Source organism: Xenopus tropicalis, chromosome 8, assembly GCF_000004195.4.
Source record: "Xenopus tropicalis strain Nigerian chromosome 8, UCB_Xtro_10.0, whole genome shotgun sequence".
Lineage (NCBI taxonomy): Eukaryota > Metazoa > Chordata > Amphibia > Anura > Pipidae > Xenopus > Xenopus tropicalis.
In genome coordinates this window covers 131,686,600-131,712,373 of record NC_030684.2, presented here as the reverse complement: position 1 = coordinate 131,712,373, position 25,774 = coordinate 131,686,600, and the positions used below count along the sequence as shown (strand labels likewise).

The following is a 25,774-nucleotide window of genomic DNA, read 5'->3' as shown; positions in this document are numbered from 1 at the left end:
ATATAATTACCCCTTATTGGGGCAGAACAGCCCTATTGGGTTTATTTAATGGTTAAATGATTCCCTTTTCTCTGTAATAATAAAACAGTACCTGTACTTGATCCCAACTAAGATATAATTACCCCTTATTGGGGGCAGAACAGCCCTATTGGGTTTATTTCATGGTTAAATGATTCCCTTTTCTCTGTAATAATAAAACAGTACCTGTACTTGATCCCAACTAAGATATAATTACCCCTTATTGGGGCAGAACAGCCCTATTGGGTTTATTTAATGGTTAAATGATTCCCTTTTCTCTGTAATAATAAAACAGTACCTGTACTTGATCCCAACTAAGATATAATTACCCCTTATTGGGGGCAGAACAGCCCTATTGGGTTTATTTCATGGTTAAATGATTCCCTTTTCTCTGTAATAATAAAACAGTACCTGTACTTGATCCCAACTAAGATATAATTACCCCTTATTGGGGGCAGAACAGCCCTATTGGGTTTATTTCATGGTTAAATGATTCCCTTTTCTCTGTAATAATAAAACAGTATCTGTACTTGATCCCAACTAAGATATAATTACCCCTTATTGGGGGCAGAACAGCCCTATTGGGTTTATTTCATGGTTAAATGATTCCCTTTTCTCTGTAATAATAAAACAGTACCTGTACTTGATCCCAACTAAGATATAATTACCCCTTATTGGAGCCAAAACAATCCTATTGGGTTTAAATAATGTTTTATTAATTTTTTAGTAGACTTAAAGGAACAGTAACACCAAAAAATTAAAGAGTTTTAAAGTAAAAGAAATATAATGTACTGTTGCCCTGCACTGGTACAAGTTGTGTGTTTGCTACAGTAACTCTATTTATATAGTTTATATAATAAGCTGCTGTGTAGCCCTGGGGGCAGCCATTCAAGCTGGAAAAAAGGAGAAAAGGCACAGGTTACATAGCAGATAACAGATAAGCTCTGTAGAATACAATAGTGTTTTATCTGTTATCTGCTATGTGCCTGTGCCTTTTCTCCTTTGAATGGCTGCCTCCATGGCTACACAGCAGCTTATTTATATAAACCATAGTAGTGTTTCTGAGGCAAACACCCCAGCTGTACCAGTGCAGGGCAGCAGTATATTATATTGGAATTACTTTTATACACTTTCATTTTTTGGTGTTACTGTTCCTTTAAGGTATGGAGATCCAAATTACAGAAAGACCCCTTATCCGGAATACCCTTGGTCCCGGTCTGGATAATGGGTCCTATACCTGTACCATGTTTTGTGATGAACAGGCCTGTAAAAAGAAAAATGCAAGGCATTGTGGGAACTGGAGTCTCCTCAGGGTGAAAGCTATTACTGCAGTGATGTTTCATTGGGACATATAGTCAGGGCCACTGAGGAAGAGAACAGCAAAAGGCAGATTTGTATTACTTTCAATATAAATTACATTTACAAATAAATTGTTATGGCGTGCCTGTTGATATATAAATATAAATGAAGGTTAATCAAAGCCTTGTGCTAAATTTGGAAGATTTCGCCCATCTATACAATGTTGAGTTCTCATATCCCTCAGCTGACTGTAAGAGCTTCTGACATAATGGCCGGGGGAGAGAAGGATCTTATTCTGCATTGTGACCAGCGCGCCGTACCTAGGAGCTTTCCTTTAGCTTCTTTATGAGCTCCTAGCGAGATTTAACTTTCATTCCCCACTAAATCCTAGTGACAGTCATTAAAGCGCATGATGTAAGATGATGGGCCAAGGCCATCTGCTCCTGTGCGGTCTCTGCCGGCGACATAGCCTCTCTCCCTGGGGCACTTTGTGTCCTACAGGTAATCATGACAGATCTGCTCTCATTGTGAAGATATTAATGTAGCGCAGGGGGCTGGCGTGTCTCCTTCTACCAGTCTGGCGAGACAGTGGCACGAGAGGGAACCAACCGGCGCTGCAGAGGGCACCTTCTCACATTGGTCTGCTCAACTTTTCTTCTTTGTTTATCCTTTCCAATATTACCTTTATGGCACAGAACTTGTCATCTAAAGCCACCTGCTTGTCCTGGGTCACCTCCCTCTTTCTTCCAGCAGAAATAGATATAATAAATAATTATGGGTGACTTTTCTGGGCCGCGCTTCAAGGTAACGGATGTAGGAAGTCAACAGTGGGGCATGATGGAGACAGCATGGGCTGGTCCTGGTCAGCCACAAGAAATTCCTGTAAAGCAGTGATGATGTGGGGAGGCCCTCAGAGAGAAAGTATCTCTATTTGGTGTGGGGGGGGGGGTATATTATAAATGGCTATTATTGTCCTTTTAGGGGTATAAGAATTCATTGGATGAACATTTTGATTGTGGCCTTCAAGAGCTGAAATCTCTCTAGGGTTCCTTAGCATAAGGTTGTTATATTGCAACTGTGCAGCTCAGACGACCAAGTGCAAAGGTGCTGTGGCAGTGTTCAGGCATTATCTCAATAAGTACCTCTCCTGTATGACTTATAACACACCCCGTAAACTTACCTTCTGGGGCTTCAGGTCCATCCAGGGTCTCACTAATAGCAGAACAACATCTAGATGGGGCAGTACATGTCCTTTCTGATAAATATTAACTGATTCATGTTTCATAGACAGATCCATTGTTCCTGTGGTGGGGAATTTACATTCATTCACATTTTTCAACGATTTTAGTTATGTGGTAATGTAATTTTAATTCCAGTTAGTATTTGTCCGGCCATTTCTAGTCGTTCTTCTGCTTGTCTTTCAAGTCCTCACATTGAAGCAGGAGCAAGCTGTCCCTTGGTCATTACTCCAATTCCCACAATGTGTTGCATGATTCTTTGCAGGGTTGTTAATTATAATACTTGCATGGCATCATGGGAACTGGAGTCTTGCCTGGAAGATACTGCCCAAGCCTGATGGGGGATTCCTAAATGATTCTTTCAGGATAGAGCAGTGGTTCTCACCCTTCCTAATGCCTCGACCCTTTAATACAGTTCCTCATGTTGTGGTGACCCCCAACCATAAAATTATTCCTAAGACCATCGGAAATATGTGTTTTCCGATGGTCTTAGACAACCCCTGTGAAAGGTTCGTTCGACCCACAAAGGGAACCCTACCCGCAGGTTGAGAACGCCTGGGATAGATGAAGTAACATCACTGCCCTTCTACTGCCCTCACCTATAATTCCCCTTACTCATAGCCTCCTCCAACACTTCTGCACCAAACCTTACATTTCCACGGTCAGCCTCCAGCCTCTAAAATATTTATATACCCTATCCATTTCCATTACTCACTCGTATAACTGCCCTACTAACTACTGTGTTCCCTTCTGAGTTAAACATTATTAGTGAATGTGATCTCTTATTGTACATAATATACTTTCCCAGATTTCCCTGCTATGACAGCATTGCTTTATACCATTAGGACTGGCCTTGATTTGAGTTGAAATGACATATTAGATAAGCCCTGAGTTGTACCGATGTATCTCGAGTTTCATGAACCCTCCAGTGACACACTGGGATACTGTTTACATGAAGCCGGTTTAACACTGTTCAGTGATGTGCTTCTATAGCTCCTGCAATGGTAATGTAAATATGGCACACATTCTAAAGATGGATATGACATAAGGCTCTGCTAGTCTCTGAGTCAGGGTCTTTCTAGTTTCTGGGTGCCTTAACCTAACCGTGTGGGTCAGGAAGGAATCCCTTGCCTTCTCCAATGTGTGTTTCACAGCAGTCTAATTAACCATTTAGCTCCAGCCAATCACATTTTCCTGTATAAACCCCATTTCCTCACTTCCTAACAAGAGCACCAAGGCTGATATTCTAGATCTCACCACTCTTGTTTAACCTGAACACTGTGGCCTGTCCATAGCACAACACACTCTTATCAGGTCTTGAGAACCCTACCTTTCCTGATGTCTGTGAAGGTTTTCATTCATCCAAGTCATGATATATCTAAATTCCATATATCTATATCTCTGAATAGTTACGTCGCACCATTGTGATTGGAAGAGTTTATATGCCGAGGACTTCCCATACCAGACAGTTGAACTGAAGAAGCTGCTCGGATGAGTAGTGAAATGTCTTCAATGATTACTCAGCAATTCCAGTTGTTCTAGATTTACTTCTTGTAGACCTACTGTACGTACTCTACTAGACCTGAGTATCCTAGCCTGTCCTAGCTTTTACCATAGTATTCTTTCATTCTGTAACCAGTCTGTCCTGTTCTACACCACTCTGCCTTGCTCCAATCTATCCCATCCTACACCTATTCCATCCTGCTCTGCCTAGTCCTGTTTCTGTCCATTCAGACCTGTTCCTGCTCTGTCCTCTTTCAGTTTCTCAGGATGATTCATAGCCATTTAGGAGGGCAATAAAATACTTGGAATTGCTCCTGTTTATTTAACAAGATGTACAGCTGCCAGCTCTGCTCCAGCTGTAGTGCTCGTAGTGCCTAGGGTACTGTCTGGCCTGTAATATGTCATAGGTATCGTAGACGTTTTCTCCAGCTCAATGCAGTAGTAAAGGATTCTTTCTATCAGCATTAGTGGCATCCATAGCAATCAGATATTTTTCAAATACTTATATTCAATTTATTAACCTTTGGCCCAGCAGAATTAGGTTCAGTACCAGAATCAAATGGTGGAAAAATGCATCCGGTACAAAGGGCCATGATAGAGGAGCATAAGGGCAGGTTACTCACTGTTAGTAAGGATCACACAGTGATACAAAAGGTTGATTCTCGTCACCACGCACAGAGGGATTTGGTTGTAGGGTTTATATAACAGGATGTAAAGCTACCAGCTTGTCTCAACCATGGTGCCTAGGATACTCTCTGGCCCGCTATATAGGGCGCCCTCTAATGTCAGCAGTGCCGCATAGCAATAAATATGGACACCCACCAATATGAGAGCAGCTGGCGAGGGGTCCCTTCTGCCCCCCCCCCCCGGGCCACCCCCTGACCACGGGTCTGCCATCTCTATAGTTATGCTGCTGGCAGTCAGCATTTCCGATCATTTGACATGCGATTGTCCCAAATTCCTGGTACTTACTGTAATTCTAAGATGGAAACTGATTCCAACCCCACCCATAGTGCTGTTAATCACCCGCAGAGAATCGTAGACTGTGCCATTGCCCTTATCTGCATTCTTATTCCATAGCCTTCTTATAGTCCGATTCTGACTGCAAAGTCCAATTCTTGTGTGTCACAAAGCACTTTAATGTCCCAATCTCCAATTTATTTTCCCTCTATGGAAATATTGTAATAATATAGGCAGTAAAACTGCTAATATCTCAGAGAGAGAGGATTTTTTTGACTTGTTAAACATCAAACACTACATTCCAGTTAATAATTTGTGTAGTAAATATTTATTGGATGAACAATGTGATTTTGCATGTAAACACTGAATATTAGCGATAGCGAATGTCTCTTGACGTCTGCACCGATCTACTTCCACTCAAACAACGACTGCTTTTCCAGTACTTTGTAGTGTCCTTTATTCTGACAGCCTTTCGGCCACTTTACAAAATGAGATACATGTTGATAAATAGTCATATACAACATCAATGCAAAAGGTAAGTGCTAGGAGTGAATGGACGCAGTGATAAAACTGGTTAGAGCTCACACTCTGATGATTCAGCTGTGATTATATGATAATACTGGGATGAGAAGTGGGGTTAAGCATGGAGATACCTCCAGTATGGTGGTCTGTTCCGGATATCTGTTTCAATCAAATAATGGTTCTCATCTTCCAAGACCATTTTGCAAAGGACCTTCGCTGTTTGAAGACCATCTCACTTAACCTTGGAAGGACAGACCTTCTGCTCTGCATTATACGTGTTGGAGCTTTTCTCAATAACATTTTAGGCCTTTTGCCCTTTGTTACAGAAGTCATATGTTGCCTTGTAATCGGATTATTTGCCTTGTTGCTGTGTAATCTGATTGCTCCTATTGGACATGGTGTTGAACAAAGGTGGGACAAAAAATGAACAGGTAAAACATACACTAATGTATAAAATGTTACTACAGTAGCTTACGTTTTGGCACCTCTGTCCTTTTTTAACATTATCTTTAGAGCATGGATAGGTCAGGGTCAGATTGACTCTTCAGGGTACAAGGAGAACTTCCAGGTTCTCCTGTCCACCAAACCATTTGGCCAACCAAGGCCACTATACCCTCCAGGATGTAGAAGGGAGGTTAGAAAAATAGAAAATGGGAGAGAAGAGTTTTTTTCTCAGACAAACCCAAACCCAAGGCTCGTGATATATAAACTTGAATATTTTGTACAATTTCTGATCCCAGTTCTTGATCAGGGCTACAGTATACGGACAGCCAAATGGAGAAAGCAACTGAGACTTCAATAATAATAATGCAACTTGCATTTCTTTTTTTCTATCTGCTGCTCAATATTTATTCTTTTGAGGCCACAAATTGGCTATCGATACCATCAAATGTATATTTTCAAATCTCATTATATCTATTTTGAGTGGATGAGAAGAAAACGGATAGCGTTTAGGGATAGACAGGTTCAATAGTAAATCCACCAGAACCAAAATTGTTTGAGATGTGGTGGATAGAAAGTGTTTAGTAATTAATGTCACCCTATCCATATCAGCCTTGTTGCTATGCCATTTACAGCACGGTTAAGCTCCACTTGCATTCAATCCAATAACAAAGTGGTTACTGCTTTTAAAAACCACAAGTGAATGGAACCAGCAGAGTAAGAGGATATTAAAACAACTGCTTTGTATGTGGAAAGAGCTTAGTGGAACCAAAAGTACAGTAAGTCTAAATGATATAGCAGGGAAAAGAAACACTGGCGTTGTGCGTGCTTTGTTAGGACTGTTCTGGCATTGCTGTAGATTAGGAATACTATTACTTAATGTCAGTAATGTGTTAAGGTGGCCATACACAGGCCGATTGTAGCTGCCGATATGGGTCCCTTGGCAGCTTATCGGCCCGTGTAGGGGCAGGAACGAGGGGCAAGCCCAACCAATATCTGGCCTGAAATTGGCTAGATATCGATCGGGCAGGTTAAAAGACTAAGTCGGATCGGAGACCGCATCGGCTTGTTGATGAGTTCCCCGAACCGACTGCCCCATTGCTGCCATTATGATTTAGCCTACATGTTCCCCAATATCGCCCACCCATTGGTGTGGATATCGGATTAAGATCCGCTCGCTTTGTGACCTCGCCAAGTGAGCGGATCTTCACGTGTATGGGCACCTTAAGTCTTTGCATTTATACTACACTTTCTTACCCATATTTGCCCAGGCCTTCTCCTAGTTCATAACAAGATTACAGATACCGTATATATAAAAAACACCGTCAACCCACTATCATTCCAAGAATATCCTGGCACTATGTGCATTCACCCCACATCTCAACCTTTAGGGAGCCAACCATTATGGAACATATTTAGCAGAAAGTTTCTCTGTGGAACTGAAAGCTAAAATGTAACCCTTGGTCTATCATTCTGTGTTTCTCCGTTGGAATGAACAGCTATATCTTATCTACATATTATTTTAGTTTTAGTGGATATGAACTACCTTCCAGCTCTAAGTCTTATATCTTTATTTGAAGTCTGTAGACATGAACACCAGTAACTGCTCCGGAGAGTCCTACTTTAGGACCCTTGTAGACACCATCTGTTTAAGCAGTAGATACTAACACTATGTTTTTTTGCTCTTGTTGCTATGAATCTTTATGCTTCAAGAACACACAATGTTGTAAAGATTCCCTCTTTTATTTCATTAAATAGACCCAAACCCTCCCCAAGTTCTCTCTGCCATATTTGTTCACGATTTCTTTCTTTTACGGGAAGGACTAACTTCTCACACAAGCCTCAGCCAGTTATAAATAAAGTCACGTTTGGCCTATAGTACAGCATATACATAGGGTGTCTGAGAACTACAGACATAAACAATGCATTTTTATACCGAGAAGGAATTCAAAACAAACTTTCTATGGTTCTCTAGAACCAGATTGGAGAGATGAGTGCGGAAAAAAAAAGGTTCCATCTTGCAAAGCTATAAGAGAGGATGAATGGCATCCCGTTAGAGGTCTGGTATTCGTATTAGACAACATGCTGTGTTTAGTCCTACAATTCTGACAGAAGCTGCTCTGCTAAAGTTCCGTTAAACTCTAGACCGTTCCACTGGAACCTTCCGTCCAGTCCTAGTTTCAGCCAAGTGTAGAAGCAGATCTGTTACTTTGACAATAATTAAGAGAGGCATTTGCCAATAGTAATGATTTTCTATCACAGAAATAACACATTTTCATGAGTTGATGGACTCTTCGTGTATCTCAGCCTCTACAGAAGGAAAATACTTTGTTTTCATGGTAGGGAGGAGAAGGCATATTGGTGAAAGAGTCAATATTTGAGTGGAAAATCTTGGCCACTTCAGTTTCTACAATCTAAAGTCATGCTTTAAATTCTGTGCCAGCATATCTATCTTCACTTCATTCATTGCTCTTTTCCCCTAAAATTCTTATGGACATTAAACTGCTGGAAGAAGTCCTCAAGTCACTGACTGTTGCCACAGTTTTCTTCTCATCTTCTTTACCGAACTCCATTTTTGATCCTCAACAATTCTCACAGATTTCTTGTCCCATTTCATGGTGACTTATGGAGATGTGAAGTTCAGACACATACTCCCTTAGAAGCGTATGCATCCTATATACTGACAAAGCCATGTGGTGTATACATACAGTTGATATTTGGGACTGAGGAGTCTTTTTTGTTTTCTTTGGAAGAACTTGGTCCCTTTCTGAAAGTTGAACTCAGCAGAAGACCTCTCTCCGATTCGTCCGTTTACTCCAGGATGTCTAAGTATACTGGTGGGGCTTTCACAAGGGCTTGAAGCTTGTTGTGGATCTCTTTAATATTCAGCCTCTGCTGTGGTTCCCTCTGCCAACACCCTTGCATTATATTGTAGACTTCTGTAGGGCAGGTCCTAGGTCTTTCTAGTTGGCGTCCTTGGGTGATGCATTCGATGGCCTTCAAAGACAAATGAATGTGATGATTAGGTAGATATGAACAACTGACCATGAAGCCTCAGCAAGAACAGTAAACAGTATATCCTAAACTGTTATATGTTTTAATTAGCAATTGGCTGTTTCAACCAAAATAAATAGTCGCGGGGGTCAAAAGAATAGTCGCACGTCAAAATAAATAGTCGCGGGCGTCAAAAGAATAGTCGTGCGTCAAAATAAATAGTTGCAGGGATCAAAAGAATAGTCGTGCATCAAAATAAATAGTCGCGGGGATCAAAAGAATAGTCGTGCATCAAAATAAATAGTCGCGGGGATCAAAAGAATAGTCGTGCATCAAAATAAATAGTTGCAGGGATCAAAAGAATAGTCGCACGTCAAAATAAATAGTCGCGGGCGTCAAAAGAATAGTCGTGCATCAAAATAAATAGTCGCGGGGATCAAAAGAATAGTCGTGCATCAAAATAAATAGTTGCGGGGATCAAAAGAATAGTTGCACGTCAAAATAAATAGTCGCGGGGGTCAAAAAAATAGTCACACGTCAAAATAAATAGTTGCGCATCAAAATAAATAGTCGTGGGGGTCAAAATAAATAGTCGCGGGGGTCAAAAGAATAGTTGCGGGCGTCAAAAGAATAGTCGCGCGTCAAAATGAATAGTCGCGGGCGTCAAAAGAATAGTCGCGCGTCAAAATGAATAGTCGCGGGCGTCAAAAGAATAGTCGCGCATCAAAATAAATAGTCGTGGGCGTCAAAAGAATAGTCGCAGGCCATTTCGCGAATTTTTCGCCATTTGATTTGCTACTCACTAATGATGGTGTGAAACTGCACCTATGGACTCTGAGGAACTCTGAAGCTACAACCATCCTGAACGTGGTGTTAATGTCAAGGTTCTAACAGTGTTTAGAAAATGTTAGATGCAACTTGAACCTGATTAATAGGCAAATATATATTTTTTGAGCAAGAACCTCAGTATAGTGGACATGTCTATCTTTCCAACCTCCTTTTCACTATCTTTATTCTGCAAGAACAAGCAATGTAATATCTGTGCACAATTTGGCATTATCCTTAATCTTAGCCTTATGGATTTGCTTTGGATTTGGTGCCTCTCTCTGGAATAGAATGCACTTTCCCTAGATTGCACAAGACGGAATTAGATTATATAAGAGGAGCCGGTGTGTATTTGTGCATGTTTGCATGTCCAGTCCCTGTATATTGTGCCTCTGTGCTATCAGCGTATCACATACTCTCATCACGGCTAGAAATGGGTTTTTCATTTCAGCTCTCTGCTACTTAAGAGTCACAAGTATCTGTAAATAAAATTAGTTGTCAATTAGTTGTCAAAAATAAATAATGTTGTGTTGGCAAATTTCCCCTAACTCCCTGCCTAGGGGCCCCCGGCTCAGAGTAACCCGACGCTTCTCCACGAGGGAAAAAATCCACTTATCTGGGTGTCTCTCGAGTTCATTAGCCTCTCTAGTTCCTGAGAAGGTCGGTTACAAGGCCCATAGGGCAGCCAGAAATTGGATTATCTCTTTCACGCATTGGAAAAAAAAAAACATTGAAATTGAATTTTATTTATTTATTGAAATAGCTTTCTGGGCATAGGAGACACTCGGAATGGTTAGGGAGTGAATGGGAGGTATGTTTGGGGGATAAACGTGAATGTTTTTACCATGTTATAATACAAATGTAAGTATGTGAATTTCTTATAATGAAGGTTGGGCCCATGGAGATACGGTAGGTCTTGTTAGTCCGGTCCGTTAGTTTCCCAAAATATGGAAATCTGGTCAGTGGAACTGTGATGGGAATATTGCTTCAATGGAATAAGCACTGCCAATTACTGGTTATTTACCTGCCCTTGGGGTATATATAAAATTTATATAAGAATAGGGAGTTTTTTCTAAATATTTTCAACAAATAGGCAATTAAATATTTGATTGCTGTATGTACAAAATTGTATTTCCTTGTATACTTGCTTTTAAGGTTAAAAACTCCCAAATGGTTGGCTTTTTATTGGCCACCACTGGGATCACCTGACTGTAGCTGGGAAGGGAGGGAGCTACAGCATGGAGCTGGCCATTGCCTGTGTAAATTATATCAAACAAGGGAAAGTTGTGCTCACCATTTAATTTTAAACCATTTGGTGGGGGTGCAATGGGGCTGCAACACAACTTTCCCTCTGTTTGCTATAGTTTATACAGGAGCAGTGGCCAGCTCCATATTGTAGCCCCCACCCTTCCCAGCTACTGTCAGGTGATCCCAATGGGCCAATAAAGGGGCAACCATTTGGGGGTTTTAACCTTGAAAGCAAGAAAGTTACAGGTAAAACTTAGTCCCTGTGACAACTATATATTGAAGCGGTAGAATTCTTAATTAATCAGATAAAAGTGAGTGTAGGACTAGCCAGACCGGGGGTGAGTGAGTGTAGGACTGGCCAGACCGGGGGTGAGTGAGTGTAGGACTGGCCAGACTGGGGGTAAGTGAGTGTAGGACTGGCCAGACCGGGGGTGAGTGAGTGTAGGACTGGCCAGACCGGGGGTGAGTGAGTGTAGGATGGGCCAGACTGGGGGTGAGTGAGTGTAGGACAGGCCAGACCGGGGGTGAGTGAGTGTAGGACAGGCCAGACCGGGGGTGAGTGAGTGTAGGACGGGCCAGACCGGGGGTGAGTGAGTGTAGGACAGGCCAGATCGGGGGTGAGTGAGTGTAGGACGGGCCAGACCGGGGGTGAGTGAGTGTAGGACAGGCCAGACCGGGGGTGAGTGAGTGTAGGACAGGCCAGACCGGGGGTGAGTGAGTGTAGGACAGGCCAGATCGGGGGTGAGTGAGTGTAGGACAGGCCAGACCGGGGGTGAGTGAGTGTAGGACAGGCCAGACCGGGGGTGAGTGAGTGTAGGACTGGCCAGACCGGGGATGAGTGAGTGTAGGACAGGCCAGACCGGGGGTAAGTGAGTGTAGGACTGGCCAGACCGGGGGTGAGTGAGTGTAGGATGGGCCAGACTGGGGGTGAGTGAGGGTAGGACGGGCCAGACCGGGGGTGAGTGAGTGTAGGACCGGCCAGACCGGGGGCGAGTGAGTGTAGGACAGGCCAGACCGGGGGTGAGTGAGTGTAGGACTGGCCAGACCGGGGGTGAGTGAGTGTAGGACAGGCCAGACCGGGGGTGAGTGAGTGTAGGACAGGACAGACTGGGGGTGAGTGAGTATAGGACAGGCCAGACCGGGGGTGAGTGAGTGTAGGACTGGCCAGACCGGGGGTGAGTGAGTGTAGGACAGACCAGACCGGGGGTGAGTGAGTGTAGGGCTGGCCAGACCGGGGGTGAGTGAGTGTAGGGCTGGCCAGACCGGGGGTGAGTGAGTGTAGGACAGGCCAGACCGGGGGTGAGTGAGTGTAGGACAGGCCAGACCGGGGGTGAGTGAGTGTAGGACAGACCAGACCGGGGGTGAGTGAGTGTAGGACAGGCCAGACCGGGGGTGAGTGAGTGTAGGACTGGCCAGACTGGGGATGAGTGAGTGTAGGACTGGCCAGAAGGGGTGACTGTGACACAGTTGGCCAGCTTGAATATATTGCAATATATGGACAAACAATCCCTGTTTTGCTTAAAGGGGAGGGCATTGCTTGGTAGCTTAATGCACAGAATGGCTTAATGCCCTATATATATTGATAATGGGTGAGTGCAGAGGGGCTCTTGTTGTCGTCTGTATGAATTTTGTGGTCACAGCCTTATTGAATTCATTCTTAATGATTTAAACCTTACTGAGCACAACTTTCCCTTTTGGCTATATTTCCTTTAGATACTGCTGTCTATAGGGCACACCTATAGCAAAACAAGCAACATGGCAACATCCGATAATAAATTAGCAAATAATTCACTACAGGAAACAAGATAACAGCTGGGAAAGAATGTTCTGTGCACATAATGATCTATACTCTCATTCTCTATGATGAAAGGGAATGTTTAGCACATAAAAAACCATGAGATCATAACTTACTGTCTATTTAAGATAAATAGCTTAAAGCTAGCCTCTATTTATGTTATAATATCCCTTTAAAGCTCTCACAGTCTCCCATTATAGCCGAAGAGTGGAAACCCAAGGGAGCCATTCCTTCTTCATCATTCTGGCCTATAAACTGTAGTCAACTTAGTGTTCAGGGAATCCCATCTGAGGTCTCCCCGAGGCAATATCATTATTATACTCATACAAAACAGCTTGCTGGTATATTGAAAGTCCCTATGAGCAGTAAAGTGCATTGGTCTTTGGCCTATTTCAGATAGCACTGATCCGACAACCATCAGAACATCCTTCCTGTATCAGTAAATGAAGCTTTTGCCTTTATACAATGGATGAAACAGTCGACTCACCTCTGTATTAGACAGCTGGTACCAAGGCTGCTTCCCGTAGGTGAATATTTCCCACAGCACCACCCCAAAGCTCCAGATATCACTCTCCGTGGTGAATTTCCTATACAGAATGCTCTCGGGTGGCATCCATCGAATGGGCAGCATGGTGCGTCCCCCGACCTGCAGCGAGATTGGCATCGTATTGTTAGACCATTTAACAACCATGTACAGAAACACAAATAGGAGCTCTCCCTGGTTGCTAGGGTCGGTGACCCTGCCTATCATAGAACAGATCATGAGACTAGAATTAATTATTGTTATTCTTAAATTGCTATAACTGGGCACACTGGGGCTTGTTTACTAAGATTGGAGATAAATATCTCCGGTGATGTTGCCCATAGCAACCAATCAGCAATAAGGTTTGAACAGTCATCTACAAGTTAGAAATCAATGCAAAGACCTAATTGGTTGCTACAGGCAACATCACCGGTGATATTTATCTCCATTCTTAGTAAACATACCCCTATAGTTCTTTAATAGAGGTTTAACAATAGCATCAGCGGACCCAGACCATTCTGCCTGTAGGGGGGTTGGTGACATGTGTAAGTACCAAGTATATAGAGCCCTACTGTGGTCCTGATGCATAGTTGTAATAAAAGTGTGAAAAACAGATAATCTTCCCCAAATGTTGTGAGGGTGGTGGATCCAAAATGTTTCACTGTGGGTCCTAGGAAAGGTGTAAACTATATAAATACAGCCATGAGCACTAAGAGAGTCCTCTATCAAAAGAAACACAGGATTTCTTGTCTCCTTTTTTGTAAACATGTTCTTTGGTATCTGACTTCCTCTCTTAGAAAAAATCCTTCATTCCTGGGGCTGGAGTCTGCACAGCTCTCTCCTCTCCCCCCTCCCATAAGAATTCACTCCTCCTCCCATCAGAATGTGTGATCTGAGCTACCAACGGCTACAGCTGCAGCAGGAAGCTACTGAGACCAAGCTAAAATGGCAGCTGCTATCTTAAACAAACAGAGGGAGCTTCTAGGGCTGTTTACTCGGGTATGGTAAAGCTTTCTGCAGAATAAATATAGTGTTCTAGGTGGAACTAATGTGACGAATCTATTGGCAGTAAAATGTCAAAATGCCTTTCCTTCTCCTATACATCCACTCAGGAGACCTGATAAGCAAAAACAACTGGAAATTTTTAAGCTGGAAAAGACTTTTTGTATCATCATAAAAGGTGAATGTCTGTAGGTTATATGCATAAAAAGTCCCCATAAGGAAGAGAATATCTAAAAGACGCCCAAGCATACATGAAAAAATAGAGTTTAATACTATATTAAGTGGAAATCTCCCCTGGGACTTGGTATTTTGGTTACTACTCAGCCTCCATTCTCGAATATATTATATTTTTGTGTATCTAGTGGAGATTCTTTACTTTTTTGGGGGAATTTTGTTCTATTTAACTGATGTCCCCCCTCCTGTAATCTTATATGCAGGCTTCTTTGGTGGCACTATTAAACTAGGGTCTAAGGCTGTGGTTCTAGGCCCCTTTGGAGGTCAAACCTTTGCTCATAGCAAGGTTACAGCTATATGATAACTTTGCTGTATCCGCTATTCAGCCATAGTTCCAACAATTTATAGATCAGCAAATAAGTGTTCATCCCAGGTTCCACTCAAACCTTTATTGGAAACTTCCAGGAGTATCTTGAGACAATCTGATGAGACCTCACCCTATAGGGCCTTCAGGATGAGCCCCCAACAGATGCTCCAGGCCCACCCAAGGGGCAGCCCTACATTTTGGGTAAGCTGTATGTCTTTTAACCTAGAAGTGCTAGGTCTTGTAATCTTACATTAGCAATAACTTAGCATTGCGTTGCTTCTTTATGCTTTAAGTTCTCTTTTCCATCCATTTCCCTGGGTGGAAAAAAGATTTCTATCCTTCGCTAAGTGATGTTCTCTCTTTTCCCATCACAAAACTGCATTAAATATGTATACAGATCTTACTGTGAGGCTCCCTCGCCATGGCTAAAAGGGAAAGAACCGGTCCTCTCTATCCAGGATGTCACAAGTTCAAATCTCACTGGAGGCCTTTAACAAGATGAAGACAGATGGGCTGTCCCAAACTAACAGCCGATTTGGCAGGTACATCAGGCAATAAAAATCCCTGCTCTGGAATAAAGCCATACCTGACGCATGGTAGCTCTCGGCTTGTTAGGATCACTTCCTCGCAACTATAAGCTGTGCCTGATTTTATTACACAGATGAGGATCAGGGTGAAATCCCAATGTAATGGTGGGGGGGGGGTTCCAAATTGGTGTTTTAGGGACTGGTGGCTGATGTTTTAACCAGAAACAGCTGAAAATATGGAAAAATCAGCAACTCAACTGTTTTTACACCTCCCAGAAAACCTATTCCAGGCAACAATTTCTGGCCTCCTGAGTGCATGGGAGGGTTCTACTATAGTCAGCAAGACTGGATAGGGGAAGGTCTTTTCTGGTGTCCCCTGTGTTAGTGGGGTTGGTCAATCGCAGAGCTCCAACCTGGGTCAGTTAGTTTGGGGAACAATGCAATTCTCTATACTCCTAGAAGCCAATCTCAATGTTTAATTGGGTGAGATGTGGCATTACTAACCAATGGGAGCCTTGATCATATGTTGAACCTTAAACAGCGACTTCAACCAAAAAAATCTAAAGACCTATGGTTTTACTGAGTCAACAAATTTCATCTGAGACTTATGGCAATGCCAGAGTGGCCCTTACATTTTGCAAGAGGAGAGGTAAGCTGCCATATTCTATAGGCCAGACTGATTGTGACTGTGGCAATAAGATGTCCTCAGCACTACCTGAGCTTGCCTGAAACAGACCCCCAGTCTCTCTAACAGACAAGCTGAGTATAGCTAATCCTGTCTAGCAGAGGCTACTTCAGGCAGTGTCTCAACTTAGTCTTGTGAAAAAGGGATAGAATGCACCGTATAGAATTCCTTAACAGCACTGGCACGAGAGGCATCATGGTGGACCAGGCCTACTCAAAAACAACCTTCTCTTAACATAATTTTGGACACTGTAGGTCTGCGTCTAAGGCATTGTGTGTATTGAACATAAGCCATTATCTCCGGAAATATAAACCTTCACATAAAGAGCAACATATCCAGCTTTTTGTCTTGAGTGACTATTGTTCTGAACCTTGGGGTACATTTGCAACCATTGAAAAGTAAAGGCGTCCAAGGAAATTCACTTTCCCATAGAAGCACAAATAGCGAGGACTAAAGACAGATCATCTGATTAGTCTTCTACAAACAGAACAGTGGAAGCAAAAACCTGATTGGGCTGCTGCAGGTTCCATACTACTGAAGCAAGGTTCCTCAACAAGTCTGAAGTCAACTTCTTATGCAGTTAGTCACTTCATAACACTTAAGTTGGTGAAACACACTTGGAGTAATGTAATAAAAAGACCTGAGGCTTGTCCACATCTGATAACCCAAACCAACCAATAAGATGTTTGATAAAGTCAACAACAAGCAGATCTTGTCACCATGATGGTGGGCCAAACCTGATCTGATCGCTTGACCTTCTGGAAAATGATCTCATGACAATAGTGGCCCATGGAGGAGGGGACTGTACCCACTGGCACAGCTAGAGAGAAACAGCTAGGGACTGTTGTACAGGGGATGTTGATAGCCTCTCCAGAGGTGCAAGGCACAGACCTGCAACTAGCACTGTGCATTAAAAGCAGAAGAATCACTATCTGTAAAGTTTAGGTCACTCCCCCAATCCCACCCAGTCACACCCATTTGCCCCCAGCCAGTCCAATGATCCACATGAAACTGTGTCTACTTCATTTCAGCCCTTTTGAAAGTCATTTTGCATAGATAAATATAAATGGTGGAATAATGGGAGAGATTCATATTATCCAAGTTTTGGTCCCTCGGGGACCAAACCTTGAGGAGGGACTGAAACATTGACTATATAAACCATTTTTTTGTTATTAAAATTTTTGTTATTATTGAAAAAGTCAAATGAATGCTCCATTTATTTTAGATTAAATATATATATATATATGTGTGTGTGTATTATTAAATATGCTCTATATCCCATAGAGATTCAGGTGGCTATGGTTGTATTAATGCTGGGAAATCATGACAGTCTCCTGAGCCGGCCGAGGCTGAGAATGTTCCGGATTCCCTGCAGGCGCGGATAAGGATCAGAACATCGGTGTCAGATTGTTCGCATTGATCTCTTGCTGGCTGAGTACAGAGTGTTACACTGTGTTACTGAGATCAGAAATAATCCAACAAATAGCGCGGAGCCATCTCACCTTCTCCCATTTCACTTCTTACATCTGCTGTTTGAGGAAAAATCTGCTTATCAAACCACTATCTGGCCGTGCTGAGAAGCTAGCAAGTCCTCAATTGTTTCTACTCAGTAAGCGAGCTTTCTGCTTTGGGACTGGTGTTATGGATTCAACCCTTGGCTTTTACTGCCTTTCTTAATAGGTTATGTCACAAGAACCAACAGATGGAGCAAACATAGTCTAGACATGCCATGAAGAGCCCCACACAACACAGAAGTCCCTAATATACCTATTCCTTCAAAAAGTATGAATAAATACCATTTTATATACTGAAATCCAGCTGCCAAACAGTTCTTCTATTTCTGCATCATTTAAAATCTTGGTAAGGGAGGAGGGACTAAAACATTAACGTTACAAACTTCTCCACAGCTTACAGACAGCATGCAGGAACTACATAACCCACAATGCATTGCACTGTGATGTTCCTTTCCTTATTGACATCCTGTGTGCAAGGGATTGTGGGATTGGTAGGATGCAGGCTGAAGCAGACTGAGGACAGGCGACTACTGTTACATTTTTTTCACAAAGTAGCCAGCCAGATCAGCAGAAGAACAGGGGGCTGGGCTTAGGGAACTGTTCCAAACCAGATTATTACATTGAAATTACATTACATTTTTGTGTTTGGGTGGAGTTCCATTTTATCTCTGCCACAAAGAAAAAATTTCCCTATCTGTATTTTCTTCCAGATGTTTCGGGGAGCTTGCAGATCACCTGCAGATCACATGTGGGCAACTGTAGTAGAGCAATGTGTATATACCATTCTTTGAAAGTTTTAGTTCTCCTAAACCATAGCAGCCAATCAGATATGTATTCTAAACAGCAAACCTATAAATGCTACCAGCTGGTTGGTCGCCATGGGTTTCTATATTTGGAGTAAACCAGCCAATCAGACAAGTGCATTGACTATTTAATTGCTATGTTCAGAAGACTTTATTTTATTCCCAGTTGACCCAACATATTTGCCATAGTTTCCTTGATGGCCTGTACCCTCTAGCAGACAAAAATCCCAGAGTAGGGGAAGGCTTGAAACAGTGGTGAGGGGTCTCAGCTTGAGGGTCTGTTAGGGTGAAAAGTGGGTGAAATCAGATGTTTCAAAAAGCCCAGCTTAAAGGTTAGTTAGGCTTAAAATTGGGGTGAATGCATTTGAAGCCCTAGATATTTTTTAAACTATGGCTGAATGACTGATATTTATCTGTATCTATACTCATTTCATTAGCTACGTGTGGCCCTGGTCAAAGGTTGGACCTTCAAATTGTGCTTGGACTGAAAAAGTCTGAAAAAGTCCAGCCTTGTGGTAGAGTCCAGCACCTGGTTAGGTACGTGTTGGTACCTGCATAATACCCAGAATGTGGTCAGGTTTCAGGAATAAATTGCTTGATTCCCTGCTTGAGTTGGCCATAGGCACCCTGCTGGGGTACTTCGCTAAGGAGTAAGCCTCCTAAATTCTTCTGTATCTGGTTGATCCAACCCCTAGAGCAGTGATTCCCAACTAGTGGCTCAGGGGCACCCCTTGGGTATTCCTGACTTGGGGGCAAGTTTTGGTTGAATAAAAACAAGATTTCCTACCAAATAAAGCCCCTGTAAGCTGATAGGGTGCATAGAGGCCCCTAATAGCCAATCACAGCCCTTATTTGGCTCCTCCATGAACTTTTATGGTGCTTGTGTTGCTCCCCAAGTCTTTTTACATTTGACTGTGGCTCACAAGTAAGAAAGGTTGGGGATCCCTGGCCTAGAATGATATCACTTAATGTCACTTAATGGTTACAATATCAGGTCAGCTTTGCTAAAGAACCTGTGAAGGTCAGGTAAAGGTCCAAAGGGGGCTTGCTGTGGGTTTGGGTCAGTCATGGGTCTGCTTCCATGATGTTACTACGGATGTCATGGGATTGTGCAAATTGACTTAAAAGGCATAGTATCCCTATTTTTAATAGGACAGTTCCAGAATCAACTGTGAAAAGGATATGTGGCTTCTGATGGACAGAACTGGGGTGACTCTGGGTGTGGTTTGTGGCTTAGCAACAGAAAAGGGGGACAGGGAATGGAATCTAATATGAATATGTGATATTATAAGACTATATAAAGAAGAAAGAAAGACTAGCCCAATTTACCAGCTGATGCCCCTGTATTCTACATGCATGTATTCTTCAGTTATTCATAAAAACAAGTTCTCCTTTACCCCTTCCCCTCATACAAATGCTTTGATTTATAAAACACCAACTATGTGTGTGTATATGCCTCCGGGACTATGTGTGGATAAACAGCGGCCGGTGAGGTGCATTGTGGGAGCTGGGTGTCATGTTATTACGCAATTGTCCAAAGGTGAAGCCCATTGGTTAATTAGAAGCAGCTACAGGAACACCCAATGCAGCCGTTAGCAAATCTCTTCTGTGTTATTTGTATGTTTGTATGTGCGTCTAATACGTAGGAAATTAGATGAAAAACAGCTGAATGTTCTAATAAACAGAGCAAATGAAATAGAACATTTACCCAACACTTCTGGGTGTTATATAAATTAGCTTTTATTTTGGCCCATAGGCTGACTATAAAGGCTAAGCCATCCCATAATTAAAGGGTCAAAGTTGCCATGCCCTCCCTGCTGCCAGCTTCCACCTATGTTTTTATTTATGTTATTATGGATACCAACAGTCACACAGGGTGAGATATACAGATCTATTAACCCACCCAGATGTATTCATATGTATATCTTCCTCTGGGAGGAGCTAGGGGTGTGGTTGGGGTGTAACCATAACAGGAAGTTGCCATAACAGGAAATAGGAAGAGTGTATTGTGAGCAAAGGCAAAGATGCTCACCATTCCTGTGCCAGGGCAGTCGGATCATTAATATTGGACACTTTTAGAGACCAGGGGATGCAGGCTATATTATCCACTGTAAGAACACATGTCTACATGGACCACAACCATACTACGGCCACCCTCACCACCACCCTCGCAACCCTGTAACATTTACACGCAGACTATAGTCTAAGTATAGTTATTTGGCCCATCAAAGAATCCTTGTCCTTCCATTATGTTTGCAATACAGTGGACTTCAGCTTGGAGGTGCTCTCCTACCCTTGACATAAACCACTACCTCCCACAGACACACAACAATCTCCCACCCAGGTACCTCATGGCTATACCCGCCTCCCAGTTCCATTCCAGCCCAGCTCCACTACTTCTCATGTAGTCCTACATGCTCCACTACGTCTCATGTAGTCATACATGCTCCACTACTTCTCATGTAGTCCTACATGCTCCACTACTTCTCATGTAGCCCTACATGCTCCACTACTTCTCATGTAGCCCTATATGTTCCACTACTTCTCATGTAGTCCTACATGCTCCACTTCTTCTCATGTAGTGCTTAATGCTCCACTTTTTCTCATGTAGTCCTACATGCTCCACTACTTCTCATGTAGTCCTACATGCTCCACTACTTCTCATGTAGTGCTTCATGCTCCACTACTTCTCATGTAGTCCTACATGCTCCACTACTTCTCATGTAGTGCTTCATGCTCCACTACTTCTCATGTAGTCCTACATGCTCCACTCCTCATGGAGGACTTGGGCTGATGTTTCTATGCATTTCAATGAAACAGGTCATCTGGTGATGACTTACTGTTGGTGACCGGGCGTGGGGGATTAAATAAAAGTGACTACAGATGAGCTGAAATGGCTGAACTTCCCATCACCCTCCCATAATATTGTCAATCACACTGCAACTACCACTTCAACCCTTCCACACCATTACCACATTGACCTTCACCCTTAGAGACGGGTTCTTGGCTCAGTTCATGAACAAAAATTAGGATACAAAATGGTTAATCATCATCTTGTCCTGGTAACTGTGGATACCTTTAGATTAATTAGTTGTCTTACCCTGTAGTAATCTGTGCTGTAGATGTCCCTTGACATGCCAAAGTCACCGATCTTGACCACCAGATTATTGCCGACCAGGCAGTTCCTTGTAGCCAAATCCCGATGGACGAAGTGGAGCGAAGCTAAATAGACCATTCCTGAAGCAATCTGGCTGGCAATCTGGAGCATCTGTGTCAGGTTCAGCTGTCCGTATGGCTGGCCATTGCCGTTATCCAGGATTTTGGCATCAGGCCCATGGGATCTAGGCAGAGCAAGACAGAACCATATCTCTCGCTTACCAGCTTACCATCTTAGAGCTGTGATACGTTTTAGGAGCAATATCATAGTGAGCTCCATCTTGACTTCTGTGTATGTAAATGTTCCTCCCATTGGGTTAATGCCACACCTGGTGGCTTCCCCAGTGGGGCAGAAATGCCCAAAAACACACCTTCCACTGGTCACTAAATCTAATAGAAATCTTTTTGCTTTTCTATTTTTCGTGCCCTTTGTTAAGTGCCACCCGCATAAAGCTTCTCACCTTGGCATGTGGCGGAAACGTTGCTGTTCCCAAACCACAATAACGACCAATTGCAAATTGCATTGTAAACTGCATCATATTGAATTTTAACTAACAGTCGTGAAAAAAAATGGTGTCTCTTTTTCTGATCTTCCCTTTAGAACCAAGCCACTGCGCCACACCACTGGCAGCGCCACGTCTATGTCTAATACCTGCGGGGCCAATCAAAAAGTCTCTGTTTATTTCAACTGATGGACAATCTCCTTCTATTTAAGCCTCTCAGACAGCTAATCTAATCAATATTGCAAGGAGGATTGCATTAGCCAAGAGAGAGAGAGAGAAGTCGGCCCGTCAGAGGCAGATAGACAATTATAATGGAAATATGGAGGGGAGGAGAGGGAGGAAAACAGCGGCGGGGAGCGTTAATAAAAGAGAGGAAAATAACAAGGAAGATGACAATACTTTAACTTAGAGCTGGAGAGAAACTCAGGCAATAAATCGCTGCCTCAAAGAAGGAGTCAACCACCAATCAGAAGCTGAACTTAAGCGGTGGCCATGCTGGCGAGTGGTCTTACATACTTCCTGAGAGAGCGACACATTGATCAGTCTGTCGGAGCACAAGGCTCTTATGGTATCTTGCTCTAAATGAGTTGATTAATGTGAGTGCGGTACGGTGAGCCTGATGCGTAGGGATCAAAATGACTGGAGAAACTGACATTTACATGTTCATTGAAAGGGTCCCTGGTATGGGCAGGAATGCGCCTGGGTATAGTCACAGTGACTGGATGCCACCCAGACTGGTATGGACTTCCTTCATAAGAAGCTTTGGGACAGTTCTATGGCACGGCAGGCTGTACGGACTCCCCTCTGGCTCATTGCAGATTGCCTTCAGCAGAATAAATAACTGATTAAGGTGGCCATGTGGTACCCAACACTATCCGACTGTATGTAATGCAGTGGTTCTCAACCTTCCTAATGCCGTGGCCGTTTAATACAGTTCCTCATGTTGTGGTGACCCCCAGCCATAAAATTATTTTCGTTGCTACTTCATAACTGTAATTTTGCTACTGTTATGAATTGTAATGTAAATATCATTATAGCGCCTACCCTGCCAAATACACCTGTATTTGTACGGAATGTATGTGATTGGGTTGGCGCAATAATGTCATCACGCCAGGTACTCGTATGTGGGTGTATCTGTATGTGGGCAGACCCGCCTGGACACAGAAAGAGGAGCGGTGTCTCGGTTCCTAAGACCATAGGCGACCCCTGTGAAAGGGTCGTTCGACCCCCAAAAGGGTTCCGACCCAAAGGTTGAGAACCACTGATGTAATGGGTACTGTATGTATCTTTTAAGGTTCCACTCATTCCGGCCAACAGCTTGGAACTCCTGGAAGTGGAAGGGCCGCTGCATCGACCAATGTAACATACACCCCCCAACACTGGGCAGTGGCAGATGATTTCAAAGGTCCTATCATCTTCTGATCCTACAGTACCTGGCATACATGTCCAGATGGTTTACTGCTAGTGCTTACGGATTTATGTGCCAATCAAAATCTGATCCAGGGGCATCTTGGCCATACCTATCATGCCCCTGTTCCCTTCCCCTTCCTTAAATCAATTAAATTCCTGACAAAGTAGGAAGAGTTGACATGTCTGATGTTCAGTTGTTCAGGCTGTTATCAGTAAGACCAACGGAACCCATGAAATGATACTAGCACGAAAAAACTAGTGGTGGGTGGGTGTGCAGAATGGAGTCAAAATTCAAATTAAATTAATTGGCACTTCAATATTTATTTAGATATGAGAAATAACTAATATGACACTTGAATGTACCCTTGAAATTTGGTAATTATTGGTAAAATGAAATGTAACTTGGTGTAATGTATGTTTTATATGATTTGTGCTGGATGCAGGGTTGTTTGAGTTTTGGTTTATTATGTGTCCATTACAGGGTTTGAGTGCAGCCCTGTGTGCTGTATAAATCATAGGTTGGGGGTATATAAAGGAAATGGCATGAGCATGCCACACCTCCACTGATGAAGCACCCAATGGTGTGAAACGCGCCAGAGTATTGTTTGTCGTTTGGTATAGTACGTTTGTTTTTTCTGAATTGTTTTGTTTAAAAATGAGCCAATAAATGGTTGTTTGTATCACTGATTAAATTGTTGATTGATTATCTGTATATCCAGGACCTATCAGTGGGATATAACTTATAGATTCTCGTTCTTAGTCTATTAATATTGCTGTATCGCTTTGGGTTCCAATACTACGTAGCCTAACCCTGCAATGAGGGGGGTGATATCTGGCATTTAGGCCTTGCTGCCATCGTTATGAATATTGTGGCTGGCAAAAGGGCCCGGAATTGCTCTGGGTAAAGCTGCGGATTAATGTAGCCTGACTGGCTTTGGGACTGTTTCGCTTCTCCCAGTTGTCATGGAGTCACCAGTAACCAATAAACATGGCCGCAAACAAATACACACAGATGCTTAAATGATTTGCTTAGATGTAAACACTGATGTCATAAAACATATTAACAATGCAATCAGCATATTGCAGAGTCCATTAAAAGGAAAAATATTTACCCTTTATTATATGTTTTAAGGTTAATGCCTGAAGAATACCATGGGCATTCGAAGCAATGATCCTTAACGGGTTGATAACCACGAAAATCCCTTAAATGCAAGTTAACACGAGGTGCACTCAGTCTGTACTTTAATGATGGTATTACCTGTTCTTGCCTAGAGGCAGCTCATAATTATATATTATATATGGCTCTACTGAAGCCGCCAATGGACCATGGCTGAGTGCATTAGGGCTGATAGCAGACACACTGAGATAGAGATGGGCAATCTCTACACATATGGCCACCTTAAGCCTGCCCCGACCTTTGCTCAATGCATGGTCATTAAGCTGTTAGCTGGGATCTTGCCAATGTGTGTTGTAGTGATTTCCTTGTTCCTGTATCCCTGCCTGGTTCTGTGCCCCCATACCTAGTTTCTGAGCTGTCCTTGACTTGTTCTTGTGGATCTACTGGTTTTGACTGCCTGTCCTAACTACTGGCCCATTTACTGGACTTTGTTTTATTGCTGCCTGCCCTGACCATTGGTCCGTTACTGGATTTCATCTCCATCTGCCATTTGGTGTTTAGTCGTGACAGGGTGATAATGGTCTCATAGATGATCCTGAGACCTCTAAAGGTGGCATTGGGTTCCTGCCATAGCACTATTAGACAGGAGCACCATCCTGCCTGTTAGATCTCACAAGCCTTTACAGCAGGAGAAGTTCCACCACTGCAGAGCAGAAAGCAGAATTTGTGTACAGATAAACTGTGAGCCCAGAATTTTGGAAGCAAAGTTTCTGTTGTCAAAAAAATCCCACCAGTGTCCTCAAGCAGCAACACTGGGGAACCATAACTTATGGTGGGTATCACTGCCTAAGCAAGGTGTTTAATAGTAGACCTGTATTTAACTACTGCATAGTAGGGTACTAGATAGAAGGGTAAACTCACCTGAGGAAGCGGTTGAGGTCTCCATGCTTCATGTACTCAAATACCATGATAAGAGGTTCCCCATCAGTGCAGACCCCATAGAATTTGACAATATGTTCATGCTGAAGGACAGTGAGGAGCTCCGCTTCCCGCTGGAAGTCTTGACGGGCATTCTCTGTAGCTTCCTTTAGAGCCTGGAAGGTCAAACGCACAAGATAGAGTAAGCCACTGGAAAGGCCATTCCTGATCC

The 25,774-nt window shown here is 43.0% G+C and overlaps 1 protein-coding gene across 1 annotated transcript in view; it reads right to left on the bottom strand.

The window, feature by feature from the left end:
- Positions 1-5,334: 5,334 nt before the first annotated feature.
- ntrk1 (neurotrophic receptor tyrosine kinase 1) overlaps positions 5,335-25,774 on the bottom strand; it is a 78,282-nt gene continuing 57,842 nt past the window's right edge. Inside the window, exons 14-17 of the mRNA XM_002938989.5 lie at positions 25,546-25,718; positions 21,539-21,779; positions 13,331-13,489; positions 5,335-8,978 (exon numbers count right to left, since the gene is read on the bottom strand). Coding sequence (XP_002939035.2) covers positions 8,793-8,978; positions 13,331-13,489; positions 21,539-21,779; positions 25,546-25,718 — 759 coding nt within the window. The 3' untranslated portion in view covers positions 5,335-8,792. The remainder of the gene's footprint in view (positions 8,979-13,330; positions 13,490-21,538; positions 21,780-25,545; positions 25,719-25,774) is intronic.